Below are 26,519 nucleotides of genomic sequence, written 5' to 3' on the forward strand. Positions count from 1 at the left end.
ATTCCTCGGTACCACATACATAAAGCCGGAAGTGGTGCTGAGGCTCAAGTGGTAGAACCCTAGCCTTGAGGAAACCCAAGGACAGTGCTCAGGCCCAGGACTGACAAAAAAAATAAAAATAATAAAAATAAAAAAAGGTTTCTTGTGTAAAACTAATCCAAAAATCCAAAAATGAATCTCTCCACTTGCAGTATTCTGCTTGGATTCTGTTTCAAATACCACCAAAATCATCACGACTTTTCTTTCTACTGCAAACTATGACAGATGAAATGCTGGTGGATGATGGGTAGTAGAGAAACAAAAGTATTTTCAAAGCACAGAAAATAATATCTTGAAACACCAATTCGAAACAGAGCCCTTCAAGGGTGAGTACTTTAAAACTTAAATCTAAAAACCAACACAGTACCCAACCAAACTTTACTGCACAAGTTAAGTCTCAATCAATTTAAAGAAAGCCAATCAACAAGAGTAGTATGATTTTAATGCTAATCAAATGGCTCATTTACACGCTTAGAGAGACTACTGAATATGATAAATCACCACGGACAAGGAAATATTAAATGTTTCATATGTTTATCTTCAAAATGGGCTAAGCACAAAAATAATGCTGAATGAACATAAAAATTTGAATAACTACAAATAATCTTTCTGGCAGGAGTTTATGAAATTGCTTACTATGATAAAGGTAAAAGGTGAAGAACAATTTGACTAGTGTGAAATGAGATGCATCATAAGCACTCAAGTACAGACTCTGCTAGGCTTCTGGGCTGGAGAAACCTGCCTAGCATGTACAAGGAACTAATAGAAGGAGAGATGACGAGAAAGGGGGAGGCTAGAAATCTGCCCATGTCCCAATACCTTCTGAGATTCAACTTGTAGAAATTCCATTCAGGAATTGTTCAAGTCAAAAGTCTTGATTTGTACAATTGAGAATTTGAACTGCTTATATTCCCCCCCATTTCCTTCTTCTCCAAACATGTGATCTGAGCAAATCCTGCCAGCTCTAGCTTCAAATAAGATCCAGAATCGGGGCTGGGAGTTTGGCCTAGTGGTAGAGTGCTTGCCTAGCATGCACAAAGACCCGGGTTCAATACCTTGGTACCACATACTTAGAAAAAGCCAGAAGTGGTGCTGAGGCTCAAGTGGTAGAGCTCTAACCTTGAGAAAGTCCAAGGACAGTGCTCAAGCCCTGAGCTCAAGCCCAGGACTGGCAAAAAAAAAAAAAAATGCTAAAAAAAAAAAAAAAAAAAGATCCAGAATCCAAGTACTTTCTTTATCCTCCCTCTATAATCACAATCCATTGTGGACTCTCCCCGGGTTATCACTGTAACCTCCTAACAGGAATGCCCTTGCCCTTATCCACCAGTCATTTCTTAACACACAAGAATCACTCCTTAATGAAGCACTCCTTAAATGTAAATCAGATAATTTCACCTTTCTGCTTCAAAATCCTTCACTGGATAGCCATCTCATTCTATAAAGGCTGAAGTCTTTACCCTGATACCAAAACCCTTACATGATGTGAACCGCCTTGGCCTCATCTACGACTCCCCGACTCCCCCCATGTTCTCTGTGCCGTGGAAGGCTGCCCGGAATGCTCACTGTCTAGATAGCTATATAGTTAAGATACCTTCATATCCTTCAGAATTTTATTTCCTAGTCACTCTAAAATTTATCTTGATCATTCATGTTGAAGATTTCTGAGTAAACACTGGAAATTTTCTTTGTTTTGATACCCTCTTCCTTTCTTTTTTTTTTTTTTTTTTTTTTTTTGCCAGTCCTGGGCTTGAGCTCAGGGCCTGAGCACTGTCCTTGGACTTTCTCAAGGTTAGAGCTCTACCACTTGAGCCTCAGCACCACTTCCGGCTTTTTTCTATGTATGTGGTACCGTGGAGTCGAACCCGGGTCTTTGTGCATGCTAGGCAAGCAATTTAACCACTAAGCCAAACTCCAGGCCCCCCCTCTTCCTTTCTTTTCCCCTTTTTTTCTCTTAGAAATTTATTTTAGACAACCTTTGAAGGAAAACAATTTTGGAAACATATCTTTATGCACAAACAGTATTCTCAACCAAGAGTAAAGAACACTAATATTTTTTAAATGGAAGATCTCAAACTTACTTTCTGATATTTCCCAGAAGCACCTTAGCAACACAGACAGGAGACATAAGAATTAGAAGCTAAAAGTTCACTCACAGCTATATCCACATAATAATAGCTACATAGAAGAAAGAGGAAGTGTCAGTACTAGGATTTGAACTCAGGAACTCAATGTTTACTAATCCAGTGCTCAAACCACCTCAGCAACTCTACCTACCCTTTTCTGCAATGGTTATTTTCAAGCGAGGGTCTCACTTTATGCCAAGGGTAGGCCTGCCCTACAATTCTATTTGTGCTTCCCTTTCATGCTGGGATGACAGTGTGGGCCACTGGGTCCAGTCACTACTTGAAATGAAGTCTGGCAAACTTTTATGTCCTTGGATGGCCTCAAACTACGGCCCCCCAGATCTCCACTTTCTAAGCAGCCTGAGCCACTGGGCCTGGCACATAGAAAACTTTTTAGTCAACCACATAGAAAGCTTCATGAAATATATTAGAAAAGTTTTTAGGGGAACTTACCCAACCTAATAGCATCTCAAATTAAACACATCTAAAACCCAACTCCCTTTTTCCCCATCAAAATCGCTTCTCTGGCAGCCTTCTTCAGATCAACAAAAGACAATTTCATCGTTCTATTGCTTAGGCCAATATTCTGGAATAATCTTTGATTCTCTTTTTCATAAGTACATTAATCTTTTGGGTCTATTTTCAAAGTACGTTCAAAATTCTAATAATTTCTACTAATTCCACAGCCTGATCCAAACCATAACTGTGATCTTGAATTACAGCAATAACTGCCTAAATATTGTTTCTATGTTTTCATTTGCCCTTGAATAACAGCTTAAATAATACCTTTAAAGTTTAAGAATGATGCCAGCACTGGTGGTTCACACATATAATGGCAGTATTCAGAAGTCTGAGACCTGAGGATCACTATTCAAAGACAACCCAGGCAGGAAAGTCCAAGACATTTATCTCCAACTAACCACCAAAAAACTGGAAGTGATGCTGTGGCTCAAGATGGTAGAGCAAAAAACCTCAGGGGACAGCACCAAGGCCCTGAGTTCAAGCCCCACAACTAATTAAAAAAAAAAAAAAAGCCAGCCTGAACAGGAGCCAAGAGGGTTCTACTCTCAGTACCAACATACATACACAGAGAATTAAGAATGATATAACTAAATAGACCCTACACTGACTTCACATCTTATCTAAGTCCTCTACAAGAGCCTAAATGAACAAATCTCTTACTACTTCTGACCCCATCATCTCTTACCTGTCTCTCAGTGTTTCACCCCTATCAGAACTTTTTTGCTGTTCATGCCCTTACTGTCATTCTGTCTGACAGCCACATAGCTTGGTCTTTACCTACCCTATAAAACAAGTGTTTGGGACTTCAACAGACACAGTCATATGCTGAAGCTCTAATCCTCAAAGTGGCAGAATCATGAAGTTAAAAATATTTTGTGGTCATGGAGGGTTGGGGTGGGGAAGCTCAAAAATGGGAATAGTGAGAATCTCTCAACTATGTACAGATTACAGCATCTACAAGCAGGAAACTGGGCCCCCAGGAAGCAAACAGGTTATCTAGTATTAAGTTGCTGACCAAAGTATTCAGTATTATGAGAAATTTTCAAGCTACCCGGTCTATAGCATTTTTGTTAGAACAACCTCCTTCATAAGACAGGAAACCTACACACATTTACACTCCTTCCCCAGCACCATCTTTTTTTTTTTTTTTGAACTATGTTTCAGTCTTCTCCATAGGTATCATCACCACTGGATGCATGAGGTAATGATTCAACATCATCTACAGTCTCTTCTGGAAGGAAGAGACTTAGTTTCAGATTCTTCTCAATTTCTATAACAGCACCTGGTATAGGTTACGTATTCAACCTGTGGAATAAAAAGTAAGCACTTTAAAGACTTGCAAACAAGCTCACTACTCAAGAGGCTGCTCAAAGCTCTAAATGTAGAGTCAAATGAGTCCCTGACACGAGTAGATACTCAGTAAATGTGAAGAGAGGAGAGCTAGCAATCTAATGTAAAACCACATAAGCAAAAATAACTTTCAAAATAAAACAAACATTTGTTCAATTCAGAATGAAGACTGGCTTCAATGGAGAAGTTGAGCTGAGAAAAGCACTTAAGAAATATAATTTTACTAAACAACAACAAAACCCAGTAAGCTTATTAATAAAAACTACATTGAGAGAAAATGAACAGCTTGAATTACATGTGAGAAAACATTGTAGAATGTCAGAAATGGCGACACAAAATGACAAAATAAATATATTTCAGAGCAGTGACATTTCTGGCAGGGAAAAGATGGGAAAGAATTTACAACAGATGTAGCAAGATAGCATAGCATGGACAAAAACTGGCAGGAATAGAAAGCATAAAGGTCAAACTAGAGATACATATTGGGACCACATGTTTACCCAGCTTACTGGGAAAGCAACACTAAAGTTCATAGCCAGTGATACAGAAAGAATCCTATGTGCTCCATGGTTAACAGCATTAATCATACAGTCCAATGGGGTAATAAGGCAGCTGGGTAAGGGCAAAGATAACTGTTACTATGGAAACCTGGCTTCTGGTTTTTTCTATTCATTGTCAAAATTGATATTTTTTCTTCTGATATGGTATTAAACACACCTACAAAAAATTTTAACTTACAAAGTATTTTCTTCTGACTCCAAGAATCTTAACAACTACGAGTTTTCAAAATATGTTCTATGAAACTAATACTCAAGTAATGAGCACAGTCTTCTTCCCTAAGAAACAAATGTTTCTACTCAAAAGACTTTTAAATTTTCTTTTTTCTCACCTCATCTGGGTGCACAGCAGGTACTACCTTTTTTAAAAGGTAGACAACTGTTGCACAAAAAGTTAAAATGCCGGACAGAAGCCAGGTGCCAGTGGCTAAAACTTTTTTTGCTTTTTGCCAGTCCTTGGCCTTGAACGCAGGGCCTGAGCACTGTCCTTGGGCTTTCTCAATGCTAGAGCTCTACCACTTCAGCCACAGAACCACTTTCAGCTTTTTCTATGTATGTGGTACTGAAGAATAAAACCTGGGTCTTCATGCTTGCTAGGCCACCACTCTACCACTAGGTTCAAAGCCAGCCCAGGCACAAAAGGACCAGAAAAGGACTAGAAAACAGGAAGTGGGGCTTGGCTCAAGGGTAGAGGGGTAGCCTTGTGCTGAAGAGCTCAGGGACAATGCCCACGCCATGGGTAGGGTGGTAGCCTTGAGCTGAGGAGTGCAGAGACACAGCCCAGGCCCCATGTTGAATGAAGAGAGAGAGAGAGAGAGAGCGAGAGAGAGGAGAGAGAGAGAGAGAGAGGAGAGCGAGAGAGAGGAGAGAGAGAGAGGAGAGAGAGAGAGAGAGGAGAGAGAGAGAGAGAGAGAGAGGGAGGGAGGGAGGGAGGGAGGGAGGGAGGGAGGGAGGGAGGGAGAGAGAGAGAGATTTTATAGCAGTGTGATACTATCATAATATGTTTAAGCATGCGTCTTTCATTTAAGAATACATATTACACAAAGTGCACGCGCATGTGAGTGGGGTGTGTGTGTGTGTGTGTGTGTGTGTGTATGTGTGTATTGGGGTGGAATAGTATCAAGGACTGAACTTGGCCTTGTGCTTGTTAGACCCACTTGAGCTACTGCACCAGCCCCTCTGCATCAACCAGGCTTACCTGGAACCATGGTCCTCCCCTCTCAACCTCCCTACTAGCTAAGAATACAGGCCTAAGACACTAATGCCTAACACAATGAAACAGTCTTGCTTTATTCATACATGCCAGAAAGCGTAGGGAGAGAGGACAGAGAGAACATGACAGAACAAATCTTAGAAAATCATCATTTAGTCTTCATTTGAAACAACTGCAACAACTGTTATTCTAGAATTCAGATTATGACATGCCCCTCATTTATAAGTGCTAATTTTATCATGATGTGGTTTTTGTTCACTTTTCCCTAATTTCTTAGAATACAAGTTATGCCCATGGGGGAATGGGAGAAAATACTGGGTTCTAAGTCAACCAACTCAAATCCTTTTCCACTGTACTTCTGCCATCAATTAGAACAGAAGTATCAACTAGCTATGGTTCCTCCACATGCTACTGTTTTTACTGCCACTCTAAGGAAATTTTGTACTTTCAACTTACCTTCTGTACCTTGCTGTGTCCTTCTGGTACCCTTAAATCTGTTTCCTATGGTGTGTGGGGGATGGTGATGGTGGTGATGTGGTGGTGGTGGTGTGTGTGTATACATATGCACAAGAATAAGAAGCAGCAGAAAAATAAATTCCTATTTTAGTTTTTCCAGAATGATTCTACTTTACCAGGCAAGGTACTGCTTACTTTACAATTAATTTTAATATTAGCAAGGAAGATTTTTTCCTTTATGTTTTAATCTGGGGACAAGAACAAATCCAGTAATAGAACGTCAACATTAATTTGAGTGGAGATGAAAAATGACTTAATAATGCTGCAGTAGGATTAATATTGGACAATAGATCATGGAGCCATAAAACTCTTGACAAATTCATTTTTGTATCACTGTATATTCTTGTTAATAGGGCAGGGCATGTCTGAAAGGCTGTTAATACTTTATTGCACAAACGCAGATCAAATTGCACTGCAAGGGGATATGCTTTGCAGGAGTGGGGGAAAAGGCTTGTCCTCACCCATCTGCAGTTTACTGTACATTTAAATGCAACATGGAGAAGAATAAGCCCAGAATGACTTGAAGCAGGAAGCTGACACTTGAAATCAAGTGGTCCAATTCAGAAAATGAGACCGTGGTTACCAAGAAATCTGTGTCTACTTCAAGATCCTCTAAAACTGGAAAGCAGCATATAATACAAGAGATTCTAGTCCAAATAGATCTAAACAAGGTACCAAGAAACCAAACAAGGAAAACCTGCGTTGACATAAAGAAAGCCAAAAGGTCTTCAGATATACAAACAAAAAGAACCGCTCTATGCAAGAAGGACTAGACTTCACTTCCCATTTAAAACAACTAAAGATGTGGGTTTTCAAGACTCAGGACATCTAGTAAATAAAGAACAGTGATCCTGAGACAAAGAAGACCAGTCCTACAACAGACTCTACTTACTGCCTTGAGCAGTTTCTAAGCCAGGAATCCTTGTACTCAAGGTGCTACCTCAGAAATCAGTTAAACATAGACAAAGTACCATTACCATAAAGTCCCAAAGATTAAATTGTTCCCAAATATGATACGTAGGCTTCTCTGAGATCTAAGGATTGCGGTTCAAAGCCATCCAAGGCAAAAAAGTCCACATAAGACTCATCTTCAATTAACCACTCAAAAATGGAAAGTGGTGCTGTGGCTCAAAGTGGCAGAGTACTAATCTTGAGCAAAAGCGCTCAAGGACAGCACCCAGGCCCTGAGTTGAAGCCCCATGACCTCCCCATCAAAAAAAAAAAAAAAATCAGGATAATACTATAATTTCTATACTAACAAACCAAATCAAAAAAACATACAATTATCACTATGTACAGAAAAGGCATTTTATAAAATCCAACATTCATTCTTAATTTTTTAAGTTATGTGAAAAGCAGCACTCAGAATCATCAGTGAAATCAGCCACGATCTTACTCTTTTAGATTGAAGGTGAGGAATCTTAGGATAAATGACCATTTAAATTAGAGATCAATAAAAAAAAATTGATAAGAAGTTTCTACACTGAGAATGAATAAGTGAATACAGAATTTTTTGTAAACTTCTAAAGATCTTTAACTGCAGAGTACTGTGTCAAGTATAGTCACAACCCAAACTTGAGTTTTGGGTTTGACGTTTGGGGTTTTCAAAATTCACTGCACATGATCAGCGATTTTGGTGAATTTAAGTTGGAATGCCCTGTGCTATTAGGACAGCTGTGCAGGCATGGGCTGCTCCGCTGGGCAGGGAGTCTAAGCAAAACCGGTACAGTACGGCTTTGTGGTTTTATTCAACACAGAATATTAAGTATCTTAACAACTTTGAAAAGCCCATTTAAACCTAAGAAAACAGATGCTACACATTTCCCACTAATTTCAGGGGTCTACTATGTTGCTATTACCATGTTTTTTGTGCCTATCTTCTCGAACAGACTTATAGGTTTTTTGAGTAGGGACTATGCATTTATTTTTCCCCACAGTATTTAATATAAGGCAATAAACATAGTATATGTTTAAGAAAATTACCTTTGGGCAAATATATTTTCTTATGACAATCATTTCAAGTCTCAGAGGCTCACATTTAAGTGTTCTCTCAAGAAAAAAAAATAAAGTTTTAAGTTTAAATTAGAAGGCAGATGAATTTGCCTCTATTTAGTCCAACTTAATTTTGGATCTAGAAATTCAAAGTCATAACTTTCAGAAAAACTTTAAAAATACAAATAAAACCAGAAAGCAGCTCCAAAAAGACTGAAGTAGCTAAAATTTGCAGAACAAAGTCCTGGAGAAGAGAGAAATCAGGATTCCTAACATAAAATCTTTGCGTATTTAGCTAAGGAACCATCAAGTCATATGTGAGGTGGCTTTTACTACAGGGGCAGCCAGAAGTCTGGCCTAACAGTAGAGTGCCTGCCTAGCATGCACAAAGACAGGGGTTCGATTCCTCAGTACCACATACATAGAAAAGGCTGGAAGTAATGCTGTGGCTTAGGTGGCAGAGGTCTAGCCTTAAGAAAAGCCCAAGGACAGTGCTCAAGCCCTGAGTTCAAGCCCCAGGACTGTCAAGAAAAAAGAAAAAAGTACCAGGGGTCAGGGTGCCAGTAGCTCACCCTGTAATCCTAATTATTCAGGATGCTGATATCTGAGGATTGAGGTTGAAAGCCAGCCCAGGTTGAAATTGGATATGAGATTCATATCTAATTAACTTCTCAGAAAAACCAGAAGAGGCTCCAACTGTTAGAGCACTAGTCTGGAGCAAAAGAGCTCAGATACAGTGCCCAGGCCCCAAGTCCCATGACAGACAAAAGAAATCAGGGAGGGGAGGGAGGAAGGGAGGGAGGGAGGGAAGGAGAGGGAGGGAGAGAATGAACTAGGGGGACAATGTCAGGTGCTCACCTGGGCTAGGAAATGTGCCTATCTCCACAAAGATACTAAAAAATCTCGTAATGCATGAGATGATGAGTTTATGACACTGGAGAGCCTTGCAGTTTTGCCTCAAGAACTGAATAATTAGCCCCAGAATGAGAACTATTCAAGTGCTGCCAAACAATCTTTTTTAAAATGTATTGTTATTGTAAAATCAAAAAACTAACAAAGGAAGAAAAAAATAAAAAGCAAAGTAACAAAAAAAACCCTTCACTTTTATTTCTTGGAGGTCATTTACATAAACATCATTTTATAGCACATAGCTACTGGATCCTCCCCTAGGAATTACCCCTCCTTTGGTCTTGTCCTGTTGAATTTAGCATGTCCAAGTTTTTGGAGTACTTTTTGTTTTTTGCAGCATCGTTTACCAAAACCAAACTATGGAATCAACCTAGATAAACCCCAGAGGATGAATATATCAAGAAAATGTGGTGCACATACACTATGGAATTCTGTTTCCATCAGAAAGAATGATACTGCACCATTTGTAAGAAAATTGAAAGACTTGGAAACAATTATATTAAATAAAGTAAGCCAGACTCAAAGAAACAGATCACATGTTTTCCCTCATCTATAGTGATTAGAATGCGCCTGTAAATCTGCAAGTAAACACAATGGATGGTAAAAGACCAAAAAAAAATATTTACACCTAACAAATCCTAAGACAAAACTGTTTTCAAGTAATGTTACCACACTGAAGAATAAAGTACAGGAAGCTTTATAGAAATACAGAAATATCCAGTATTCAACAAGAAAACAATATACGATACCACACCAAAAATGCAGATCATAGTGACAATACATAGTAGTAATTCATTCCTATAATCCCAGCTACACCAAAGGCAGAGATCAGGAGGATCCAGTCTGAAGGCAAAGTACAGGGACTTATTCAAGAAATAAAACAAAAAAGAGCTGGGGGGAATGGATCAAGTAGGGTATACTAGGGGGAATGCCTAGCAAGTAAAAGATACTAAGTATACATTTAAAAAAAAGGGGGGGTCGGGAGTTTGGCCTAGTGGTAGAGTGCTTGCCTAGCATGCATGAGGACCCTGGTTTGATTCCTCGGTACCATATACGTAGAAAAAAGCCGGAAATGGTGTTATGGCTTAACTGGTAGAGCTCTAGCCTTAAGAAAGCCCAAGGCAAGGGAACTAAAGAGAGACCTATCAGAAGAAGAGATTAAAATGGCAGAAAAACATATGAGAAAATGTTCATCATCTATGGTCATAAAGGAAATGCAAATAAAAACAACCCTAAGATACCACCTTACCCCAACAAGAATGGCCAAGATATTGAACTCAGACAATGACAGTTGCTGGCGGGTTTGTGGAGAAAAAGGAACCCTACTACACTGCTGGTGGGAATGTAGACTAGTTCAGCCACTCTGGAAAGCAGTGGGGAGGTTCCTTAAAGAACTGAAAATAAACCTTCCCTATGATCCCGCCATACCACTTCTGGGCATCTATGCTGAACAGCATGGCAAAGGATATTATAAAGACACCTGCTCAGCTATGTTCATCTCTGCACTATTCACAATAGCCAGGCGATGGAAACAATCCAGATGCCCTACTGCAGATGAATGGATACAGAAAATGTGGTACATATACACAATGGAATTCTACATAGCCAACACACAAGATAAAATAATGGCATTCGCAAGGAAGTGGATGAATCTACAGCGAATCATGTTGACTGAGACAAGTCAAGACCAAAGGAACAAAAGGCGCATGGTATCCTTAATATGTGGCTATTACATCCAAAGAGTACAAGAGTGAGGACTCAATAACTGCATACCCAAAGCTATGGACATGGTAATGGAATACAAACATAACTATATAGACATAAAAACCTATGACTCTATAGACATAATGTTTTATTTCATAAATTAATGTTTCTATGACATACAAACCCTTAGCCTAATTTTGATTAAGTTCTAAATACTAAGTCCCAGTGATTGTAATTAGAGATTCCCTCCTTGAACACTTGTTTGTTAAACTTGTCATTTAAAATATGATGTAAGCATAAGCCATATAATGAATGATTGTTGATCTTAAGGTACTATGTTATCTCTCATCACTTTTGCTGCTTCTTGGTTATCTCATATTGTTACACTATCTCACTTTGTTACCTGATATATCAGATATATTTGTATTTGGTTATTTGAAATTGGATAGGGAAGGGGGGAAAACAAGATGAGGGATGGGGGTGGGGGGAGGGAAATGGGGACCAAGACATGTGAAAGGGTATCAATGTATGGGAATTAATGCACCAGCTATCTGGCAAATATCATGTAACCCTTCTATTACTTACAATAAAAAATATATGGAAAAAAAAAGAAAGCCCAAGGACAGTGCCCAGGCAAAAAAAAAAAAAAGTTATTATACCAGCAAACGAAATGATTTTTTTTTCTTAACTATCTTTAAAACAAGAATTGGCTATGACGGGCTGGGAGTTTGGCCTAGTGGAAGAGTGCTTGCCTAGCATGCACGAAGACCAGGGTTCGATTCCTTGGTACCACATACTTAGAAAAAGCCAGAAGTGGTGCTGAGACTCAAGTGGTAGAGCTCTAGCCTTGAGGAAAAAAAAGCCAAGGACAGTGCTCAGGCCCTGAGCTTAAGCCCAGGTCTGGCAAAAAAGAAAAAAAGAAAAAAAAAAAAAAAGAATTGGCTATGAAAAAAGAAAAGAACCACAATATTGAGGTATTATAATATATACAAAGCAAAATGTATGACAGTAGTACAAAAAAGGTCAGGAGGGAAAAAGTATATAAAGTTATACTATTATAAACTTTTTATATTGTAAGTCATATTATCACTTAAAGACAGATTGTGAGAAAGATGTAGAGAACATATCCTAAAGTAAGTACTAACAAAAAGAACTTAACAAAAGAGATCTTACTACAGTCATTTTTTAAAAAATCAATTAACCCAAAAGAGAACAGGGGAAGAGGAAGAAAAGATAGGACAAACAGGAAATGAGTATCAAATTACATACTTAAACCTAATGTTACCAATCATCACATTCGAATATAAAGGATCTAAATATGTGAAGGGAGGAAAAGAGGCTATTAAGATTAAAAAGACCCCAAATCCTATCTACTCACAGTACACACTGAGTATTCCTACTCAGAAGCTGAGATCTGGAAAATCATAATTTGAGGCCAGATTATTCAGAAAAGCTCATTTCCAAAATAAAATTAGGAAAAAGTAGGACTGAAGGCGTGGCTCAAGTCATATAGGACCAGCCCAGCAAATTCAATATACTGAGTTCAACCCGAGGTAGAGAAAGAGAAAGAGAGGGAGGGAGGGAGAGAGAGGGAGGGGGAAAGGAGAGGGAGGAGAGAAGGTGGGAGCACTAGCCCACTAACACATGCTTCCTACAAGAAATCCATTTTGGGGGGGGCAGTCCTGGGGACTTTTTCTGTGAAGGTGGTACAGAGGAATCGAACCCAGGGCTTCATGCACACTAGGCTAGCACCTTACCACTAGGCTGTGCTCCCAGCCCTCCATTTATTTTTAATTACATACCTTTACTGGGCACAGTATGACAGTTGTATACCTATATCTAACAATCAAATCACAATAATTAGCATTTCAAGTCCCTTAAAATTTATTTCTTTAGGCTGGAAACCTTCAAGCTCATGCAGTTATTTATAAATGTGTAATAAATTGTTGTGAAGTACAAGTAGCCTAATGTACTAGAGAACACATCAGCCTATTTACCCTCACTGAATTTTGGTAACCAAGCTAGTCTTACCTCCCATTCCATCTTTCCTGTTCTATTCTGCTATAATTTTTTTTCACTTCTCACATTTGAGTGAGAATGTATGGCATTTATCTTGTCTGCCTGGCTTACCCGTGATTCCTGTCCTGTCACCAAATGACAGGATGCGACAGCACTGTGCATATATACCATGTTTTCTTTATCTACTGACTTTGGTGAACACCTTTGCTGGCTTCCCATCTTCACTGCTGTGGACAGCACTGCAATAATCATGACAGTGCAGCAATCTCTTTGACATACTGACTTCATTTTCTTTGACTATATGCCCAGGATATCTGGACCATATGGTAATTCTATTTCTAGCTTTTTGAGGAATCTATCCTATTTTCCATAATATCTAATAATGATTTACATTTCATCATCAATAGAGTATAAATTCCCACCCTGTCTTCACCAGAATTTTTGTCTTTTATATTATATTCATTCTGGTTTTGATTTGCATTCTCATGAGTGATGTTGAGCATTTTTATATATTAACTGGCAATTAGCACATCCTCTTTTTGAAAAAATGTGTATTCAGATTATTTATCCATTTTTAGGTCAATTTGGGGAGTAGGGGTTGCTATTAGGTTGACTTTCTTTCTAAATTTAGTAGCCACTGGTCTATGTGTCTTTTTGTGCCGGTACCAGGCTGTTTTGCAAACTACAACTTTTTTGTTGTTGTTAGTTATGGGCCCTGAACTCCAGGCCTGCATACTGTCCTTGAGCTTTGAAGGTTAGTACTCTACCACTTGAGCCATAGCATCACTTCCAGTTTTCTGGTGATTAACTGGAGATAATAATCTCACAAACTTTAGTGCCTGGGCTGGCTTTGAACTTCGAGCCTCAGATCTCAGCCTCCTGAGTAGCTAGGATTATAGGCGTGAGCCACCAACGCCTGGCAACTTCAGCTCTATAGGATGTTTTAAGTCAGATGCTGCAAGGCTTATAATTTTTTTCTTACTTTGGCTATTCGGAGTCTTTTGTGATTCCATACAAATTTTAGCTGCTTTTCTATTTCTGTGAAGAATGTCACTGGTATTCTCAAATAGACTGCACTTAATCTGTGGGCTGTTGTTTATAGTAGGAATAGGTTGACAATTCAGATTCTTCCGATCCATGAACATGGGACTTTTACCATATTTTTATGTCCTCTGTAACTCTTTTCATCAATCACTGCAGAGGTAACTCAGTTCCCCCAGGAAATTTATTTTTTGGAATTTTAATGAATGAGGTTGTTTCCTTAGTTTCTTTTTCAATATGTTCATTACCAGTTCACAAAAATTTCCCAATTGTATGTTGATTTTATTATATCCTGAAGCTTTACTGAATCCACTTATGAGTTCTGTTTTCTGTCTCTCAATATGAAGCCATGTCATATAAAACAAAGGACTGTTATTCCTATTTTATCACCCTTCACTGCCATCCCTTTCCGAACTGTACTAAGACTTCCAAAACTATGTTTATAAAAGCTATTAAAATGGGTTATCAATCTGGACACTATTGACTCACACCTCTAATCCTACCTACTTAGGAGAGGCTGAGATCTGACATCAAGGTTAGAAGCTAGCCTGGACAGGAAATTTCATGAGACTGTCTATAATTAACCACCCTAAACCCAGAAGTGGAGCTGTGGCTCAAAGTGGTAAATCACTAGTCTTGAATAACAAAGGAGTTCAACGACAGGATCCAGGCCCCAAGATCCATCAAAAAAATATATATATCTTTTTGTCTTCAGCTTCTCTCCAGGAAAGTACCAGCTGTGCATCTCTCATCCATAGCCTTTAATAAATATGTTTAGTTAGTACTTTCTGTTCCTAATTCATTCAAAATTTTTATATGGAAGCAATGCTGAATTCTGAATGCTTACTGAATGTTTCTTCTATGTCATTAAGATGAGCATTTGTTTGTATCCTTCATTCTGATGTAATATGCCACATTTACTGATTTGCATATTGTTTTCAATAAGGTACATGCTTAAGTACTTTTAAAATAAATTTTATTGTTGCATAAAAATGCATTCTTGTTCTCTCTCATTGTGCAGGTTAATAACACTAAAATGTCTAAACTCATCATCAAGTCTGAATTTTCCTCTTGATATCTTTAATTCAAAGCTTTTGACACAATACATGCTGTTGTCAAAATAACTCCTACTGAAAAGAGAGGAACATGTGCAACACCATACATTCATTATACTGATACTGAATTCTAGAATTTCTCTACTAAAAACAAAATTCTAATATTGCTAGAGTAGCAAATTGGTAAACTACCAGCTTATGAAGTGTCTGGGCTAGCCAAGTGCCAGTGGCTAACGCCTCTAATCTACTCAGGAGACGCCGATCTGAGGATCATGATTCAAATATTGATTTCATACATCCTTACCTTCCTTAATGGACACAATTCAAAAATCACAGCAGACAATGGTTAAAACACTCAGATATCAGAATGCCAGTGGCTTACACTTATAATCTGAGTTACTCAGGACCCTTCAATTTGTGGACTGTGGTTCAAAATAAGCCCAAGGCAGGCAAAGTCCATGGGACTCTTATCGCCAATTTATCACCAAAATGGTGAAAGTAGAGCTGTGGTTCAAGGAATAGCACACTGGCCTTAACCAATACAAACACACACACCAAAAATAAAAAATAAATAAATAAATTTAAAAATTCTCAAAGATTTAGAAAATTTTTGCTTACGTGTCAAATAGTCAAAGAAAAATATATTTGAAATGACCAAGTTTTTAAATGTAGAATACCAACTTATGGAGTATTCTCTCTTGGTCTTCTTTCCCCCTGAAATGTTGACTATCTTTGTGAGTCAAAGAGTTAAAACTATATCTTTTTATTCCCAAATGAATGTCAGTTCCACTCAAAGGTGCCATGTTTTATTTAAAACATATTCTTTCTCAGTAACACTTTGTTCTAATTGGCAAGGCAAAGCCAGGTCCCTAAAGCACACAGCTCGTTACATTCGGTTTGGATTACAAAAACACAAGATGAAACAAACTGCATCAAAATGTACAAATTAACAGCTCAGGACTACAGGACAGGGTAGTAGAATTAGATTGTAATATGGAACAAAATCCACAGGGAGGCTGGGGAACAAATCACTACTGTCTCTATAAACTATACAAAATTTCCAAATGAACAAATACAGAAAGCAGAAGACAGGCTTTTCCATAAACTCAACCCAACTGCTAAATATGGACAGGGAGTTTTTTCAACACTATTGTGCACATAGATTTGAAAGCATGAGAATGCCAACAAGAATGCTTAACAAATTAAACCTACAGGTTGGACTCGCTAAATATCAAGCTCGTCTTTGCCTTCCCACTGACAATGCACAGACCTGCAATTAAATCATACTTCTAAACGTTTTTTTAAAAAATCTTCTGAAGTGCAAAACACAAGAGACTAAATTAGAAACTGTGCTTCAGTACATAGTGCAGAGAGCAAGGTTAATGAGCTAAAAGTTATATGAACAAGAATAAGATGTGAAGAAATGAAAATCTCACTACCAAAATAGAATATTCGTTAGACAAAAACACTCTCATCCTATATGCACACCTCATCCCAAATTAGCTAGCCTGTGCCACTTTCTAACACCATTTCTCTGATGTTCTCTGGAGATGTAGAGACAAATGGCAACTGAAGCACACAGAAAAAGCAAATATCCCTACACTACAAACAAAACAATGATACTGCCAGATCCTTGCAGCCCAATCCAATCTAAATCTACTTCATCTGAGTTCACTACAATCCCATCTAAATCTACCACTTTCATTACTAATAACATGGAATAATAGAAATTAGGATGGAAATCTATACACCTAAAACCAATCTCAGCTCTTAAAGTGACTTAAAAGCTTGAGAACATGACAATTCCTTATCTGTACAAATGAGGATAGAAACTTGCTGATTACTGTACAAAACTGCTTCATAAAATGAGGGGGCTATAGCAACCTCAGTTATGAATGCCATCACCTTCACTTGAGGACTTAGTTACCTTTTTAGAGCCATAAATGCCCATGCTCTTCATTTCTTTTCACAAATCAACTTTTTCACTTCTAAGTATCCCACTTTTTTGGCATTTCTTGCTATTTCTACTTTTCTCCCAAACCAAAGTCTTTTTATCTTTCTCAAATCCAAAGTTATATCTTAATTTTTTTTCTTCTCAAGTCTACTCAAGAGGCTGAGATCTGTGACCTGAGGTTTGAAGTCAGACCTGACAGGCAAATCCAAGAGACTCATCTCCAAACAAGAAGCCAAAGGCTGGAAGTGAAGTGTGGCTCAAGTGACAGAGCACCAGCCTTGAGAAGAAATAAGAGGTTTTATTTCCCTATCTAATATTCAATCTAAGAGTAAATCAAGAAACAAAACAAACATTTGAAAATAGTCCACAGATTGTAAACAGTTAAGTCTATTTTCCACTATTAGGATCAACCAAGCATGGAGGCTATTAAATGATTTTTTTTTGCCATTCCTGGGCTTGAGCTCAGGGCCTGAGCACTGTCCTTAGACTTTCTCAATGCTAGAGCTCTACCACTTGAGCCTCAGCCAACACTTTCAGCTTTTCTCTATGTATGTGGTTACCAAGGAACAGAACCCAGGGCTTCATGCATGCCAGGCAAGCACTCTACCACTAGGCCAAACTCCTCACCCCAAAATGATTATTTTTTAATGTAATAGTAAAGAACACATTTTAGTTATACATAGTAACTTGAAAAATAATATCCTTTTTTACTTATCACCCCAATATGGGTGAAAATTAAGTTCAAAAGGGTTACCACCAGGAAAAGTGTCAGGAATTTTCACAAGTGAAACAGAAATATCAAGAATTAAGATTATCCTTTAAGCTGGACACCAATAGCTGATCCTTGTAATACTAACTGCTCAGGAAGTTGATATCCAGAGAGTGTGAATAGAAGCCAGCCCAGGCAGAAAAGTCTATGAAATAATTTACATTAATTTGCAGGGCTGGAGACCAAGCTCACATGGTAGAGTGCCAGTCAGGGCAAGAAATCAAGTAAGCAGAAGGCCCTGAGTTCAAAACCTCTGACCTACCAAAAGAAAAAGAAGATAAACAATGATATACATTTTAATACTAAAGACTGAATCCATAGTATGACTCCAACACATCTGACTCTTTAAACTCAGGGCTACAAAAATAGTATTTGTTCTAGCGAACACGACACCTAACCCTTTTCTCACAGCATTTATTGAAAGACCTAACAATTTCAAATTCACCTCTGTCCCTTTCAAGACATACACGTCTTCCCTATAACTTGGAAGGATCTTTCTCAAGGACCTGAAAGCCATTCCTTTACATTAGAACTACCAAGAAAGAGGGCAATTTTGCCCTACTTTAACCCTACATCCCCAGATCTATAATAATCTTAACTGATCACTGCCTTATCTCTATTGCTTCTCAGTTTGTATTTTTTTCCTTTTAACTATTTTACTTGATTCTTTTCAGTCCCCTCTATATTCCCTTATTCTTTCTTTAAAAGGACCAGTCTCTTCTGTGCAAATCAAAGTTGAGTTTAGTTAAAGCTTTTCTCTCCTATGCCAATATAATACTAATTAAAATATTCTCTATAATATCAATATTAGGAATTAAAATGTAATTCATCACTTTAAATAATATACAGCTTTGTCAACCTTTGTCAAGATGAAGAGAAATTAAATATATAATTAGTACAGATTTAGATTATTTGCATGAAATGTGTATATACAATAAAGTCCTTTGTAAAATGAAGATTTCTTGGGGCCAAGAATTTGGCCTAGTGGTAGAGTGCTTGCCTAGCATGCACAAAGACCAGGGTTCAATTCCTCAGTACCACATATACAGAAAAAGCCAGAAGTGGTGCTGTGACTCAAGTGGTAGAGCTCTGTCCTGAGCTCAAGACCAGGACTGACGAAAGAAAGGAAGTGAGGGAGAAAGGGAGGGAGGGAAGAAAGAAAGCCAGCCAGCCTCATTTTAGTAATCCCTCTGTAGACCAACCATCAACTGAAGAGTGCACTCAGTGCAAGTACCTGCACATGAACTTTCACCTCCACTCAGGGAAGACCACTTAAAATAGTTCTTGAAGACAAATTGCTTTTACATGCAAAGAAAACAGAACTCCAAGTATAAATATAAAGAAAGACCAAATCATTTAGTATTAAAAAAAAACAGAAAAAAAGAAAAATAGAAGTCTTAAAAAAAAATCCTTTTTTTGCACTTACCAGCAAAGCATTTGGAACAGAGATTCATAGTCTTGCTGGACCTGGAGTGAAAGAAAAAAAGAAAAATCTAAAAATTCTGCATCATAGTAAAAAATACAGTAAGATGCTTGAAACACAAATAACTAATTGGCCACACAATTAAACTGGTAAACTAATAAATACTGGTCAACTACCTATCCCTTCAAGAAAAAAAAAAGTGTGTGTATTTGTTTTATTATCTATTACCTTGCCAATGTATTATTGTGATCAACAGATCAGGAAACAGTAAGTTTAGGAATACTGAAATATACCCAGGAAATAGAATAGGGGCCAATGTACCCCCAAAGATTGCCACCTTGGAGCATATGCAATGAAGGCATCCCTGCAAACAAAAATCCTGTCCCTACAGGGGGAAAGCGCCTTCTCATGCAGGATCTTCATGACACCACTCCAACTTTCATTGCCACTTCTTTCCCATCACTCTAGTCCTATTTCAGATCCTAATCACGTTATGACTTTGTTGTTTAAAATTCTTTCTTCAGATATTTCTAAATTAGTTTCCAAGTCCTTTCATCTGTGACCAGTCATTAATCACTGAACACTAACTTGAATGAGCATTTAAGGTATTTTATTAATCTTCCCGGGATCTCTGAGAACCCTTGTATTGTTTTGCTTCTAAGACGAAGAGCATTTCTGAATCATTCTGTGACTATAGTAATGAATACTCCCCCATTTCCTCTCCATGGTGTTACTAAGTCAGGAAAGTCTTACCAGGCAAAGATATTCAGTCTCATCCCCTTCTGACTCCTAAGCAGCTCAAAAATTACAAAAGAATATCTGACCCTGGATCTGAGTTATCCCTAAAGGGCCTGCTACATGTTTCAGTCCACAGCACAATACCTGGCACCACATCAGCCCAGAGTCTACAATCAATAATGACCTGTCAAGTTTGTCTCCCTGCTATTTCCCTGTCTGACCCTCTACAAGATGGACTTGTTCTTAAAATTCTTTTTTTCCAAAAACTTAGTAGAACACACTATGTTGAGCAAATGGGACTATCTGCAAGTTCATTTCTCAAAAGCTTCCTTCCCAATATCTGAGCCTTGAATGAAGAATCCCCCCTACAAAGAGAATAAACCAATTTTGCTCTGTCCATTTTCCTAAATTTTACAATTAGAGATGGCCTCGGCACATAGCATGGTAGCACAAGCCTACAAATCCCAGCATTGGGGAAAGGAGATGAGACAGCAGGATTACAAGCTAGGAAGATGGAAGTGGGGAGGGTGGGAAGAAGGGGATGGAAGGGCGGGGGGGACAGGAGTCCCATTATTTCCCATCATTCCTGAAACATTCTATTTTAGCTGTCTGTCACCCAGGTTCCTAGATTACTTCCCTGGTTTTCCTCCATCTCACTATTCACTTTCAGTCACTTTTACTGCCCCCCCCCTCCACTGTCAACATAAACCAAGACAGACTCAGTTGTCATCACCCCCACTTTTTTTTTTTTTTTTTTTTTTTTTTTGCCAGTCCTGGGCTTGAGCTCAGGGCCTGGACTTGGACTTTCTCAAGGCTACAGCTCTACTACTTGAGCCTCAGTACCACTTCCAGCTTTTTTTCTATGTATGTAGTACCAAGGAATCAACCACCCCATTCCCCTCCCCCTTCCCCCCCCCAGTCTTCGTCCATGCTAGGCAAGCACTCTACCACTAGGCCAAACTCTCAGCCACCCCCACCTTTTTTGAAACAGGATCAGTACCGGAGATCAACTCAGGGTCTCAGGTGCAAGGAAGGTACTCTCCACCACTCGAGCCACACCCTATAGCCCTACACTCTACTTCTTACTTAGTGATTTTTGCTTTTGCATTAGATCTGGGATCACCTGGCAAACTGTGGTTTGCTGGCACCAGTAAATTATTTTTAATGAAGGACTTTTTAACTTAAAAAGATAAACTCTTTTTTTTTTTTTTTGCCAGTCTTGGGCTTGGGCTCAGGGCCTGAGCACTGTCCCTGGATTTTCTCAAGGCTAGGGCTCTACCATTTGAGCCACAGCACCACTTCTGGCTTTTTGCTACATATGTGATACCGAGAAATGGAACCTGGATCTTCGTGCATGCTAGGCAAGCACTCTACCACTAGACCAAACTCCCGGCCCTTTGTGAGTGAATTTATTGTTTATTTATTCTAATCAACAGCTATGGTAGCAGTAAGTTTTATAATTTTAGAAATATCTCATTTATAATTCTTTCCTAACACATACTCAAGATTTCTCTCAACTTCTACCCAAAGAAATGCAAAGAAACAAACAACAAAAAAAAAACTTTACTATAAAGACAGAAATTTTAAAAGTAATCCTATCATTCTATCAATGTTCCTTAAGACGCTGTCTTCCTCCCATCCCCAACAGTAAAGAAAGAACTTAATACACAAGAAAAATTGAAGAATAAAAAACAAAAATCAGTATCAGCACATTAATTAAGCCAACTCCTTCTGATCTTCTGGTTTCTTTAGTTCTGTAGGTCAGTAATGGGTCAAAAAAATTCTAGAATATAAACCAATTGTCTTCTTATATCAAAGGAAACCAACCTACAGAAACTAATCACACTTCCTAACCTAATCTCCATTAATAACCCACCAGATAGGAGGCAAGAGAAGAGAGGCAAAAAAAGAAAAGAAGAGAAAGGCTCCAGGGGAGGGAGGAAGAGTAAATGAAGGGTAAGAAGAACCACAGTGTGCCTTCTTTATACTAAGAAATAATTCCAATTGCCTTAGGGTAAGATTAGATGATTAAAAGCCAGTCATTTGCCCACCAAGTATATCTTCAGCCAGAAAGTCTAATTTCTACATCAGCTAGGGAACAGCAAACAATTCCACTAAACCATCACTCTCAGCTCACCCCAGGCAAACAGAAAAAGGCTAGTTCAAACAGACAGTATTCTAGCTGTCAATGACAAAAGAGGTTTTCAGCAGTGCAACCAGCTTGTCAAAATGGTTACACATCACTCAATCACTGAAATGATTCTGCCAAGTTTTCTTTTTAAGGAAATATTACAAAGGAAAGGAGATCTGTAAATAAGGGGGGGTTAGTGTGGAGAGTGTAGAAAAATGGATCCTGCTCACTCTTAGAGCTAATTTCAATGTGACCATTTAGAATTGAGATTAGCATTGTGTTGACATTTTATATCCAAACTTCAAGAAGATCAAAGTGTGGTACATGCCTCTGGTCTTGTGTGTGTTGGTTCCTTGCACTAAAATAAAGATACACCTATCCATAAAACCAGTCACATCAACTATGACCCTGTACACATTTCTAAAATCCTACTTTAACATCATCTAACAATTACAAGTAAAATGAGATACAATCATAAATTGCCTAGTCAAAAGTAGAATTGTGAAAGCCTTTATTTTAAAAAGCAGGGGAAAAAAAAAGAATGAACTGAATAAAAATGCCAAATCATTTTCCACATAAATTTTTCAACTCTAACATACCATGTACATAATACTCAATACATGAAACCATAATACCATTTATACCCAAACCTAAAACAAGGGTTTCTTCCTAAAATTACCTTTTCGAAAGGAATTGCTTTACAATTAAATCCTTACTTTTGAGCTAAGTACTAATCATCTTACACTGAATATAAGCAAGACAGGGAATAGGCTTCGAGGGGCCAGGAGTGTGGCTTAGTGGTAGGGTGCTTGCCTAGCATGTACAAAGACCCAGGTTCAATTCCTCCACATATATAGAAAAATCCGGGAAGTGGTGCTGAGGCTCAGGTGGTAGAGCACTAGCCTTGAGAAAGTCCAAGGACAGTGCTCAGGCCCTGAGTTCAAGCCCCAGGACTACCCTGCTCCAAAAAAAAAAAAAAGGAGGAGGAGGAGGAGGCGGAGGAGGAGAACAAGAAGAACAACAACAATTAAAAGCAAAATGTTCAGGCATAAGCTGGCACTGTGGCTCATGCCTGTAATCTAGCTACTCAAGGGGCTGAGATGTGAAGATCACAGTTCAAAGTCAGACTGGGCACTAGAGATTGTGAGAAATTAGCCACTAGAAAACCAGAAGTGGAGCTGTGGCTCAAAGAATAAATAGGATGGTATCCTTGAGCTGAAGCACTGAGACAGTGCCCAGGCCCATGACCTACCAAAAAAAAAAAAAAAAAAAAAAGGTTCGGGAATGTACTCAGGCCTGGGCCATGGCATTTGGAGATCTGAAAGGGAAAGCCAGAGTCCTTGGACTCCTGGTCCCAAGAGCATGTATCCAGACAGCATCCGTCAAGGGCTGAAGCCATAGTCCAAGACATGGAAGTCTAGAAAGACACCAAGCAACACAAGTATTTAGATGCTAGGTCAAGTATACCACAGCAAAGATATCTCTCTGGAAGTAGGGAACAGTAGGTGTAATTTTTTGGGGGGAAGGGGCCAGCCCTGGGGCTGAAACTCAGGGCCTGGGCATTGTCCTTGAGCACTTTTGCTCAAGGCTAGCACTCAGCCACTTGAGCCACAGCACCGCTTCTGGTTTTTTTTGTGTATGTAGTACACCAAGGAATCAAACACCAAGGAATCATGCATGCTAAGCAAGCACTCTACTACTTGGCCAGTAGACACAATTTCTAACACATTTAATACTCAGGTATGTTTTCAGAATTCTGTACCAATAGAAGGCACATTCCAGAGTGGGATCTCATAATAATAAGATGTAACTGCCATTAAAGAAGGGCTATGAACATCACCTAGAAGAAGCAATACAATAAAAACCTTAGAATGCCAAGAGTAATATCGAAATGATGGCATTTTAATAATACCAAGATGAAGATAATCCTAATACTATATGAATAGATACAACTCTCAATGACAGCAACACCTCCAGATGTTTTCATTTATCGACTTAAAATCTGTGCTCTATGTCAGACAACTTTAAAGCTGAAAACAGATGTATATTATCTTCTTAAATACCATATCAACAACTTTAAAATGGTTTTAATAAAGATTAAAAGCTGCTATCTATGGAGGTATGTACAAATTTGGAAAAATATATTCATAGTAAGCATGGCAAAGCTAGTGTTCCCAAGTTTCTATTTCCATTAGAAAGTTACATAACTTGTGGTCTTAAATATGTATGAGCAGTAAAGTAGGTAAGAAAGATATCTCTGTATAATATTTTTTACAACTACACATGACTCTGCATGTGAACTGTATGTTTGTGAAGTTGAGTATTAAGGCTGCTCTATTCACATTGATCAAATGACCTTTTTTGGCAATGCCTGGGTTTACATAGGTAGGACATCCCCACTTACAAGCAAGGCACTACTACTTAGTTAAACCTCCAGCCAATTTTGTGCACTACTTTTTTAAACAGGGTTTAGCTCCCTGCCTCCGCATGCATCCCGACCACCATATGCCAATTCAGGCAGGCTCATGCCACCACACCCCGCTCCTTCAGTTGAGATGTGGTTTCATGGACTTCTCTGTCTGGACTGGCTTAGGAACTGCAGTCCTCTCAATCTCAGTCTCCCATGTAGCTAAGGTTTCCGGATAAACCACCGGTACTCAGCTAAAACACCTTTTTTCTTAGTCAGAAAATAGAGGACTGCTGAATGAATATCTTCACACACAACATAGGAAAATTCAAATTGTATTTTAGAGTAAAACTGATACCCAAATGTATTTTTGTCATAGTAATGTCAGGAAAAATAGCTCACTGCTGTCTAATTACCTTCAAAAAATCAAATACACGTTAAAAATTCATTTGCGCTATTCCCATCTATTGTATAAGGTATTTTTTCAGAATTCTGTACCAATGGAGGGCATATTTCGGAGTGATAAAAATGTTCAGTGTAGCCAGGCACGGTGGCTCATGCCTGTAATCCTAGCTACTCAGGAGGCTGAGATCTGAGAATCACAGTTCAAAGCCAGCCCAGGCACTGAAAGTCCATGAGACTTTTATCTCCAATTAGCCACTAGAAAATGGAAGTGGCACTGTGGCTTAAGGGGGACAGTAGCCTTGTGCTGAGGAGCTCAGAGACAGTGCCCAGGACCAGAGTTCAAGCCCCACAACCAACAACAACAAAAAAAATGTTCATTGTAATGACATCAGCAAAACACATTATTGTAAGACCAATATTGTTAAGATTAGATGTGTTACTATATGTAAATTATAGTTCAATCAAGTATTGAACTATTGGACACAAAAATAATCAGAAAATCTATACTAATTAAATAATACTATTGGTTTATTATAAACATGTTCTTCAAAGGGCTAAAAACAATGAAAGCCCAAGCATGGGGACTCAGGTCAATAATCCTAACTACTCAGTAAGCAGCTCAAGGATTCTAGGCCAGGCCACCCCACGGTATAAATGTAACACACTATTCAAAAATAAAACCCAAAGGCTGGGGTCATGACTCAAGCAGTAGAGAACCTGTTTAGCGAATGCATTCAAGGCCCTGAGTTCAAACTTCAGCACCACTAAAATATAAAAGGATTTCCCAAATAATTGGTATGACAAAGAGAAAAAAAATCTAAGAATTCAAATCGGAGCAGAATCATTGAAGAACTATAATAATAAGCTACTCCTAACTTTCTATTTTTTTCCAGATAGCCATGCTGCTTCTGCAAATCCATGGAGCTGAGAATGTTAGAAATAGCTAGGATGTTGGGACACTGAACAGGAGTAAGGACACTAACCCAAAAGGAACTGGGCAAGACAAAATTTACTTCTGCAAAAGGGTGCACCATCCAACAAACATCTAGCAAACAAGCCCACTGAGCAGGCAAGCTGCTCCCTTTTAAGCCCTAACCCAGCAGGCCCTGCCTCTCTGCTCCAACTGGCTGAGCTCAGGTTCACAATCTGCAAAAGGATGTGGCTTAATTAACAGTACATAACTAAAATTCAAGGAGCTTCTAATAGGATGTCTTAATTATAGTGAATCAGGAAACAGATGTAATCTACAAGCCACCTGGCCATAACAGGAACTTTGCGGAAAAACAATTCTCACAAGATTGACAGAAAGGAAGCAATTTATTTTGATAGAAGGGATGCTTTCCTCAAAAGGAGCTACTGTATTTATGGAGGTCCAAGTGGTTTTTTTCTCAAAGACTAAGTGGTGGGGGCCCTGGTGGCTTATGCCTATAATCCTAGCTACTCAGGAAGCTGAGATCTAAGGATCTCGGTTCAAAGCCAGCCTGGACACAAAAAAAAAAATCCATGAGACATCTCCAATTAACCACCAGAGAATCAGAAGTGGCTCTGTGGTCCAAGTGGTAGAGCACTAACCTTGAGCTGAAGAGCTAAGGGACAACGCTCAGGCCCAGAGTTCAAGCCCCACAACAGACTGACAAAAAATAAAAAATAAA

At 38.6% G+C, this 26,519-nt stretch overlaps 1 protein-coding gene across 3 annotated transcripts in view; it reads right to left on the minus strand.

Moving 5' to 3' along the window:
- Zfand3 (zinc finger AN1-type containing 3) overlaps positions 1 to 26,519 on the minus strand; it is a 194,698-nt gene that overhangs the window by 119,162 nt on the left and 49,017 nt on the right. For all 3 annotated transcript variants that reach the window (XM_090355748.1, XM_090355746.1, XM_090355747.1), the window contains exon 2: positions 19,190 to 19,230. In XM_090355748.1, the coding sequence (XP_090211874.1) occupies positions 19,190 to 19,230 (41 nt within the window). The remainder of the gene's footprint in view (positions 1 to 19,189; positions 19,231 to 26,519) is intronic.

Source organism: Megascapheus bottae, chromosome 22, assembly GCF_031878675.1.
Source record: "Megascapheus bottae isolate mThoBot1 chromosome 22, mThoBot2.hap1, whole genome shotgun sequence".
NCBI classification, from domain to species: Eukaryota; Metazoa; Chordata; class Mammalia; order Rodentia; family Geomyidae; genus Megascapheus; species Megascapheus bottae.